Source organism: Strongylocentrotus purpuratus, unplaced genomic scaffold, assembly GCF_000002235.5.
Source record: "Strongylocentrotus purpuratus isolate Spur 01 unplaced genomic scaffold, Spur_5.0 spur5_scaffold_6, whole genome shotgun sequence".
NCBI classification, from domain to species: domain Eukaryota; kingdom Metazoa; phylum Echinodermata; class Echinoidea; order Camarodonta; family Strongylocentrotidae; genus Strongylocentrotus; species Strongylocentrotus purpuratus.
In genome coordinates, this window is record NW_022145612.1 from 10,872,081 (window position 1) to 10,882,818 (window position 10,738).

The following is a 10,738-nucleotide window of genomic DNA, read 5'->3' on the forward strand; positions in this document are numbered from 1 at the left end:
CATTGATATCTATTCCGTCGCCTAAATATGTCAGCATTCAACCGTGAACTTTGAAATTTAGTTACACCACTTCTTCCACATCTCAGGATGATGTAACTGTACAACTATGTGAAGTTCATCTTGTAGTGCCCTGAATAAGATATGCAGTTTTTTTATGCCACATTTTGTTTATTTCTATTTAACCAATCCCTTCAGTAGTCGTGTCATTTTTTTCTCGATCACGAATGAGTTAATATCTTTCCTATTAGATCTTTACAAAATGTCACAGTACACATAAATCCTTGTATATTCCCAATCAACCTTTCCCAATGCTTCAAGACATCTATCACAATGCAATGACATGAATATTACTTAACTCCTGTCCACGCCATTTCCTTCATAATATCTTAGGATGATTCTGATGGCGATGAGATGGTCAATCCTCTACGACCATACGACCGACTACCACCAGGTAACGGTACGGCCATGTGCCGTTCATCTTGTGGTGTGCTGAGCAAGATAGGATGCACCTGTGCGCTGGATGGAGGAACGTGTAAATGTCCAGGTGAGTCTGAAGACATGCAGGAGTTGTAGACGGAAATGTTTCGAAATTAAATCAATTAAAGGTAGACGAGACTTTGGGTAATAATGTGACGTGGGCTTCTCACAGACTGAAGCGAACGGAATCTACTCTAAAGTAAAGAACTGCGCATGAATGATGTATGTAAGAAAAATGAAAGAATCTATGTACCTATAAGCCTAATATATTCATGCTATAAAAAGTATACTTGGTAAGTACACCAACCCTGTCCACCAGAGTATGGCCATTTCACTGGATTAAGATGCAAAGTAAACCTTTAACTCACTACAATGATGATCAGTTCATAGGCTCTGTTTTTTTCTTCCAAATGTAATTTCCAAGTTCTCCATATCTAAAGATTACCCTTGAAAGAGAGTCAAATTGTATTCAAATAATCTACAATTTTATTAGCCTATCCTGCATGTGGTCAAGAATGTCTGGACAGCTTGACCATGTAAAAGATCTTTATTTCATGAATAAATCTACAGACAATGTAACTTCAGTCATGGTACATGTAGTTACACATACTTTCTGTTTTATTTACCTCGATCTATTGACTTTGTTAGGTTTTGTGCTTTTACCGTTGTAGAAAGTAAATGACTTATTACTCATATCTCAAATTATGATGTTTCGTCAAAACTTATTTTCGACGCTAAACTGGACTATAGCGTTCTTAGCAGTGGTTTTTTTAATTTTGTTTTGAAATTGATCCAGCTTGTAATCCCACCATGATTTTTACTTACGGAGGAAATCTTCGCTCTTTTTTTTTTGTCGCCCTAGTTTTGAGCTGATCTACGCTCAGTGAATAGTGTGTGACACGTCTGTAGTTCATGACTTGCAGTAATGTACCGCCATACCTCATTGAATCAACGATAACGTAAACCATTTTATGGGGCCCACAACAGTCGAGAAGTTTGATGACGATCTCTATATGCTCTATGTCTAGGGTGTCATATTGACTAAAAAGGCATGTTAACTGTGTTTTTAAGATCTTATCAAAACACCTTCTTTCGTTTTTTTTTTCATGTCTGTTTTGCATGTTAACATCCAGATGGTTGAATATGACGAAATTAATCGCGAGTGCTCCTTCGCACAGCATTGATATGGCTGCCATTTTATATATACAGCCTTTGAATACATAATTGATGACATTTTGTCGAGTTACATATTTCCAGATTAACCCCCCCCCCCCATCAATCATATTCATATAGGATAGAAATACAAGAGTCTCAATAATGAAGTAATACTTTGATATCTGCTTCTTTCTTTCTTTCCCTTTCTTTCGTTCTATAGATCTCTTTTGTAGAAACAGCTTTTGAAATGATGTTTATTGGACATCCATCTAGTGCAAATTCAAAGAGTTACAAAAATAAAGGGGGGAATACTTTCTTACGTGCTTCTGGCAGTCGTCTACAGTTAAGCTATCTTACTGTTAATATCAACTTTCAAATCAAAGAAGTCTGACAAATTCGATTTAAGATGGTTTACCAACACTTGAAGGGAGCTTTAACGTTTGTTGGCAGAGCAGCCCGGTAATTAGAAAAGGCAGATCTTTCCCCCTTCGGTATTACGAGTAACGCTAAGACACCCTGTATATGGCGGGCGGAACATGCCATATACATGACAACTATACAACTATACATCCATTCGATGGATGTAAGGTTTTAACCAATCAGAACGCAGGAAACTGTACAACTATACAACCATACAACTATACGACTATACGGCTATGCATCCATCGAACGCATGTATAGTTTACGGCGTGCGGGCCGAAGTGCCATAATCAACAACCATACAACTATACGACTATACGTCTATAAAGCTCGGGTTTCAACTACTGCTCGTGCGGTGGTTTCTCTCTCCCCCTCTCTCCTCACAAAACAACTACTGCTCGTGCAGTGGTTTCTCTCTCCCCCTCTCTCCTCACAAAACAACTACTGCTCGTGCAGTGGTTTCTCTCCTCACATAACAACTACTGCTCGTGCAGTGGTTTCTCTCTCAAAACAACTACTGCTCGTGCAGTGGTTTCTCGATCTCTCCTCACAAAACAACTACTGCTCGTGCAGTGGTTTCTCTCTTCCCCCCCCCCCTTCCCCCTCTCTCCTCAAAACAACTACTGCTCGTGCAGTGGTTTCTCTTTCCCCCTTTCTCCTCACAAAACAACTACTACTCGTGCAGCGGGTTTCTCCCCCCCCCCCCCCCCTCCTCACAAAACAACTACTGCTCGTGCAGTGGTTTCTCCCCCCCCCCCCCCTCCTCACAAAACAAATACTGCTCGTGCAGTGGTTGTTTTGTGAGGAGAAAGGGGAAAAGAGAAACCACTGCACGAGCAGTAGTTGTTTGGTGAGGAGAGAGAAACCACTGCGCGAGCAGTAGTTGTTTTGAGAGAGAAACCACTGCACGAGCAGCAGTAACCCCTGGCTTTATAGACGTATAGTCGTATGGTTGTATGGTTGTATAGTTGTTGATTATGGTACTTCGGCCCGCACGCTGTAAACTATACATGCGTTCGATGGATGCATAGCCGTATAGTCGTATAGTTGTATGGTTGTATAGTTGTACAGTTTCCTGCGTTCTGATTGGTTAAAACCCTACATCCATCGAATGGATGTATAGTTGTATAGTTGTCATGTATATGGCATGTTCCGCCCGCCATACCTGTATACCTCTTTCAATCCCCAATCATGTTCTTCACTGCTGTGACACAGCGAAATATTAGCTGCCCCGGTTAAATCCTCACGATAAGCCTGTAGTATGAACTTTGATAGACCAAGACTGTCATAACAAGAAGAAAGGCGATTATTTCATCAAGATTGCACTTGTTTTAGTTTAGATGCTAAGGGGGCATGGGTTAACCCTTTATTTATTTTTTCGTAAATTGATTTTTTTTTTTCTTCATAGGTTGTTATTCATTTCTCTCATAAAGAAAATTGTATATAATTTATAACATTGTATACAAAATAACAAAATAATCTCACATAGGTTTAAATAAATTTGCAAGTGAACTTTTACATTTCCATACAAGGTTACAAATAAAGTTACACATAGTACAGATGAAAAATATTCACATAGCCAAAATTTTATTTTCATATTTTGAATAAATCGCAAATAAAGTTTGTACTATTTCTTCGACCAGCTTGCGTATAAATTTCAAATTAGTTCTTTTCTTTTCCACAATATTTTGTTTTTCATCTTAAATTTCCTTCAGAGAAAAAAGAAGGGTTATGATTTTAAAAAAGATAAATAATAAAAAGAAAAAGAAAAAAAATAGAGAACACCAACTACCCCCGCCCCACACAACATTTAAACACATAACAAGTACAACAGTATACAAAAAACACACCAACATAGAACAAATAAACAAACAAAAGAAAAAGAAAAGAAGAAGAGAAGAAAAAAAGCAAGGGTAGAGAAGAGATGAATTAGATTATTTGCCGATAAACAGTGGTAAGACATTTTAAACTCAATGCTTATTAAACGACATTATTCAAATTGTTTTCACGATATAGCCACAACTGTATACCGGAAACGTTTATATTACAATGCAAGATAAAATTAGAGAAAGTATTTAAAGTATTGACTGTCAAATTGCATGTCAAGCGTAAATAACAAAATAGAAGTAGGGAGTGGGCTGCCCTCTTTGGCTAAGTTTATACACTATTTCTTGTGTTATGTAATTATTGTTAATTCGATATGATTCTCTTAATTCAATACATGTACATCTTATACTATATCGGTAAGTTAATCAAATAATACACACAACGAATCAACATTTCCATTGATAAAAAATCCGATGAAAAAACATATAAACCTCAACAAAAAAACAAAATATATCTAATTCTCAAACCTAGGTATGTTTTAGGTATTATTATTCAAGTAGATCGAGAAAAAAAGGTCTTTGCAATTGGCTATGGTTGAACTCCCTCAGGCTCACTGTATACACGAAACTAAAAAATAGAATCGACAAGCCTTTTGTCGCCAATCCTGCAAACTCATACTCACTGATTTTAAACACATGCTTGAAAGAAACCGGGCAATGATCTATTTTCTTCAGACGGAGTTTTAATTAACACAGACTGTGAAGGTGAGGGTGACCTATTTTACGTGTGTGCACCCCTCTAACAGCAAAGGGCGAGTGGTTCGAACTTTCGGGCGGGGGTGGAATGAATATTTAGAATTTTCTAAAGATCTTTGACCATAAAATGATAGATATTAAATATATTACTCATTACGGATGTATATCGAAAATAATATCGCTAGTGATATTCGTTTGTCTCACAATGTATGTCAACAAGGGATCTAAAAGATCACGATGTTTCGTGCGCCGCTGCAACACTTCGTCGGGCGATATTGTTCACATTTCTATATGATGAGTTATTTCTGAGATGGTTTGAAAATTTGTTTCTTGTTTCTGAGATACAAAACAAGATATTAAATATAATTATTAGGTTCATGACAGAGAGTGGACTGCCCCATTGTAACATAATTGAATGGAAAAAACAGAATAAATGCAATGTAAAAAACTGGATGAAAAAATTTGACGAATACAATTATGATAACAAGAGATATTTGACTTTCTGTTTATTCTGGTGTTAAGTTTTGACTGAATATCGAGAATAAACGTAGTCATGCCCGAGTGAAAATTGTTGATACGATTGTAGCAGTCGAGAAAGGGCACATAATATTATGGGCAGTACTTTTATATAAAAAAACATAACTAGTTTTTGGCCTTCAATGGATTTTAAGAACTACAAACCGTTGTTGAGATCGCTTTTCTAAAAAGGGGATAACGAGGATTGATAATATTGTCCAAGAATGCTTTCATAGATTATCAAAAGTACATTCCACAAGGGCTCTTGTGCATATCCCCCCCTTTTTTTGCATTGTTTCTTTGATAGCTAAAGATTTTGTAATTATAAAGTTGCTGTCGTTGGTTAGAAGAAAAACGGATTCAATTTGAGAAAATGTGACCCCATACTGTATATCAAGAAATGGTGTGGTGGTGGTTATTTTACCTGACTGCTAAGAAAGCATAATGCTTGTGAGGAAGCAACAAGAAGGCCGACGGCTTTAGGTCCTCTCCGAAGGACCTGGTAATGAGGATTAATGCCTTACCAAAGGGCAATAGCGCATCGACTTGGTTTCGAACCCGGGTCACCGGATTACGAGACCAATGCTCTACCGACTTAGCTATCGCGCCTCCTCTGGCTTGAATATAACAACCATTACTCCTCGAAATAAGCTTGATGGAAACATGATGAAAATTAAACTCTTAAGCATTATCCTATGTCTTTAGTTATGTCCAAATGTTTACTTTTATGAAGCGAATAATTTAGATTAACAATTAGCAAATTAATACAATAAGAAAGCCATTAAAATTGATCACAATTTGAAATCAATTGTATAAATGTACTTATAAGGAACGTGTTAAGGAATTCGAAATGTTGGTTTAGATTTTGACTCGCACTTTAAAGGAAGGGTTTGGCCGACAAGCAGTGTTGGTGCTCCCGGCATGACAAGATATGTGTCATAGAATGCACGAACCAGGAAGATCGTCAGAATGATGCGGTTTGGGTGAGACAAAAACAAAATTGACCGTCTTGAAAATCCCTCAAGGATATTATATCTATCAATGGAAACCAAGTTACTTAAATGCATGAATCAACCGACTATACCTGTATATAGCTATGAAAAACTCTCTTAGGAATTCATCGGAACTTGTAAAATGAGTGTTAAGGACGAAGAGGACACATTGAAGGACCTTGTAAACATTTTATGACATTCTTGTGACGAAGAAATGCTCATTAAAAAGTTAATGATTTCTTTGAAGTTTGATCTCTTTGAATCACTTCGCCAAGTACGAGAGAAGGATGCGTGCTCCCCCCCCCCCCCCCCCCATTGACAACTGGCGAAAGTTGCCCTTTTTTTTGGTTATCCCACAGGCCCCCCCCCCCAGTCTCGTTTAAATTGCTTAATATTAACCAAAAAATATTCTCTTTGAAATTTTCACTAGATAAAAATAGACACTACATGTATAATAGACACATAATTATTTTAATGAAAAATCGTACGTGTTGTTGATAAATAACCAGTGTTAACAGCTAGCAACCAAAGACAATAACAATAATGCAGCATGTACCTAGAAAACTTAAGGCTCCACTGCCGTGGGGGACATTTAGAATATCCCATGGCGCCACTATCTCTGCACTAATCCCTGTTAATTAAGTATTCCAGAACCTAATCAAAGTACAATGTATATACCTGGGGATAGAGAATCTTGATAATTGTGCTAGACTCACCGCGAGCACGTCCTTTCTAGATCTAATCATTTGAGTCATGAATAATTGACACGCCGATGTACTGTGGTATGTAGACTTGTCAGGTTAATGAGGATGATCTACATGTAAACCCAGATTGATCCAAGACTTACCTGGTGAAGATTACACTGTGGTGTTTTCTTTAAAGTCCCTCGATGTATCGAGAAGAAACGGAGACGCCTTGAAAATGGTTTCTCGTTGGAATATCGCAATCTGGGGGATTCTAATGAAAATCTAAGCCAAGTGGAAAAGTAGGCATGATGCAACAGTTGTTAGTCAGAAGTTGTATTGCCGCATGAAGTCACATTGATTCGGTATCGGTGTAACAAAAAAAGAACATTTAATATAATACCTTTATCTTTTTCACCAAAAAATTAATGCAGGAGAAACAACAACAACATAAAAATATAAACCGTCAACAACAACAAAAACAACAAAAAAGTCAAATTTTAGCAACATCACATAAATCTCTCCGGTCTTAATTGGTTCGAAAATTCACATCAATACAGTTTCATGATTATTCACTTAATCAAACATGAGACGAAGAGAATGGGTTAAGACATGCTATACTATTCTGAATGTAAACTTCATTATCATGATTCCAGATGGTTGCCGACGCAATATCTCTACATGGATTCTCACTGATGATGAAATATGATTAACATCTTATGTTACATCTAGTAAGGTTTTAATCCGTTAAAAAATGAAAGAGTCTAAAATGGAATCGAAAGGAAAGGTTTATCAGTTTCAAGTTAACTCGGACAAAATATACCAACAACACATAAAGTAGGGGAAATTGTATTAATATAGAAATACTGTATTTGATTATTTCAAACGCAGTGATTTCTCGGCCTACCAGGAGTGGTGCTTACCGCCATAATCAGTGTCTCCAAAGAAAACTGATTTAGAATATGATGATGGGTGCATTTGCCTTTGATATATTTATTCTTCCAAATGCTTTGTCTGTAGGTTGGCCTACTTATTTTTTGTTCAACAACATCGAATACGAAATCATCCATTGTGCCTATTCCTTTTTTAAAAAATCTTATTTTACTGTATGCTTCTTTTATGTTTCTTTACAGGTTACGTCATCGCCCTATTTGTGGTTTCCATAACAACGTGGATAACACTCGGGGGCGTCTGTGTGGTGTGTAGCATCCGTAGGAGGCGCTATAAGTCTAAGATTGAATACAAACGGTGAGTCAAGCATCAGGGGAAACCCCCTCCGCCTCCACCTCCTCCCACACATACTTTGTTCTCTGTTTTATGTTCTCACATTAATTGTATGGTCTTTTATTTTATTCCCTTTCGTCATCAGACATATATTTGTTTTCCCTTACGGTTCAAAGTTCAAAAGCTTTGTAGTTAATCTCGTTTAGTTTCCCCACCTACAAGAGGTTAGAACATTCTTGATACTGTATTTAATTATCTGTTATATTCTTCACTGTGTAAACTCTAAGGGGATTCCCCTGCACCAAACGAAGTTGGACACATCAGTAGATGCCCCCAGGCAAACGTTGACAACGCCTTTACTCGTTCCTTTCTTTGCATTTCTTTCTTTCTTTCTTTCCTTGTTCTTTATTTCTCTTTCCTTCTTTCTTTCTTTCATTTCCTTCTTCTTTTAATTACTTGCCTTTCTTTTCTTTATTTTTTTTCAATACTTCAGAATAATCACATTGTTTCACTGTTCACCAATCTTCATTCATTGATATCCTTACTGTTTCTTATCTTCTTTTCCAGCGATTCGGATTACTGTGAGGAATTAGACTCGGACGATGAGACAGAATTGGGGGCCAATAGCACACAACCTACAACAGGTAATCAACACGAGTACAACTATAATTTATACTTTATCATCGTTACTTTATTATCGATGAATTTTCATGCAGCTTGAATTTAAAAGACATTGGTTTCAGTTATAAAAATGAATGTATATGGTACTGATTCCACTAGGTATAGGACATACACCCATAGATAAATAATGATTGACGAGTTTCTACAGAAACAAAACGAACGACTCCAAAGTATGAAGAAATACAGAACATCCTAATATATTGTAATTATCTCTAAATCTAACTTCACTTTAACGATATTATTAACAAACGATATACAATTTTTTTCATTCTATTTTAGTAACTACGGCATCCGAAATCAACATATCAGCAAACGAGTCCTCATTAACACCGCCACCATCTTTATTACCACCGCCACCACCACCACCAGCATCATCACCACCATCTTCATCACCATCACTACCCGTAAGACCACCAGATGCCAGCAAGCATCACGTCCGATTCGCCGGTAGCATCTCCACGCAATTCAAACACAGCCCCCCTCATCGAGATCCTCCCATTCCTGAACCAGCCGACTCGAGGAGTCTCGAATCTTCAACCAGCAGTGACGGTTCGCATGTGTACCTAAACGTAGACCGCGAAGACTCCATGTATAGCATTGACTATTCACATCCTTACGAGTTTCTAACTGGCCAGGATGGGGAGAATGGAATCTTAGGAGGGAACGGGGAAGATCCACTCGAGATGTCCCCAGAGTGTTTTTTATTACAGTACATGGTCCAACGACAAATGAGGGCGCTGAACAATGCTCCACATGGCTATGTGAATGACTCCGTCGCGAAATGGCAAGATAGGAATATCAGCAAGAGATTGTTTCCGTTTGGGCAGGTGCCGTTTCCAATGAACTCGAACACGCCCGCAGCCGTGGTCGTCGGTGCGGCGGCTACCCGTGGTCGTAACGAAGCACGAGAGATCCTTCAAGCCGCGTTCCGGCGAAACGGGAAACCAACAATCAAACCTAAACCAGATGTACTGAAACTCGTCCCCGCCAGCAAAAAGACTGGCCCACACCAAAGACTCCTCGAGAAATCCGAGAGTTTAGAATCGGAAAGTGAACATATGTTTATCAATGGTTGCTCGTTAACGAATGGGACCAACAGACGGAATAATAATCCCGATTCGAGAATTGACTCAAATAGTAATCCTAAAACGATATCGTGTCAGCAGCTTAGACCCATCGTTAAAGATAGAGCAGGATCAGTTCTAAGTCCATCAAAACTCAAAGATGAAGACGACGAGGGCGAAGATATGTTATCTCTTTCAGACGACCACATTTATGAGAACTCAAAAATTAGGAAACCATGCTACAGGGTCGCCAAATCGCGGAGTACAGATCAGTTGAGTTCTTGTTGATAAACCCTTCTTTTTGCTACATTTCAACCGTAATCAGCAATGAACAACAATTTTCTCCTCCATCTGAGGAAATTAAGAGAAGGATTCTATGGAGGAAAACGTTCCAGAAAATAAGGCCGTCATGTTAGGGGAGGGTGTGGGATGGAGTCATATCATCTTCTTTTCATGTTGCCTTCTTTCCCTTTTTTACCTTTCTAGGACACCTATCCCCTGGACATCCACCCCCGGATAACCACCCCAGTCAACTACCCCCTAGGACAACTACTCCCTGGGACAACTACCCCCCAGAAAACTACCACCCGGACAACTACCCCCTAGGACATCTACCCCCGGACAACTACCCCCAGACAAATACCCCCAGACAAATACCCCCTACGACAACCATCCTCTAGGACAACTATCCCCCGTACAACTATCATGGGGTAGTTGTCCGGGGTAGCTGTCTCGGGCGTAGTTGTCCTAGAGGGTGGTTGCCCTAGGGGGTAGCTGTCCTAGGGGGTAGTTGTCCTAGGGGGTAGTTGATTGGGGGTGGTTATCCGGGGGTGGATGTCCAGGGGTAACTGTCCGGATATGCTTTTCGACATGTTGTGTGTGCTCCAGCCACGTAGATGCGTTTTACTCTTGATTAATCAAAAATGAGAAGAAGAAAAGAATGA

At 38.7% G+C, this 10,738-nt stretch overlaps 1 protein-coding gene across 1 annotated transcript in view; it reads left to right on the forward strand.

The window, feature by feature from the left end:
* The window catches only part of LOC100891631, a 45,072-nt gene extending 34,773 nt beyond the window's left edge, over positions 1-10,299 (forward strand). Inside the window, exons 5-8 of the mRNA XM_003723382.3 lie at positions 391-544; positions 7,959-8,073; positions 8,617-8,693; positions 9,010-10,299. Of these exons, the coding sequence (XP_003723430.1) occupies positions 391-544; positions 7,959-8,073; positions 8,617-8,693; positions 9,010-10,082 (1,419 nt within the window). The 3' untranslated portion in view covers positions 10,083-10,299. The remainder of the gene's footprint in view (positions 1-390; positions 545-7,958; positions 8,074-8,616; positions 8,694-9,009) is intronic.
* Positions 10,300-10,738: the final 439 nt, after the last annotated feature.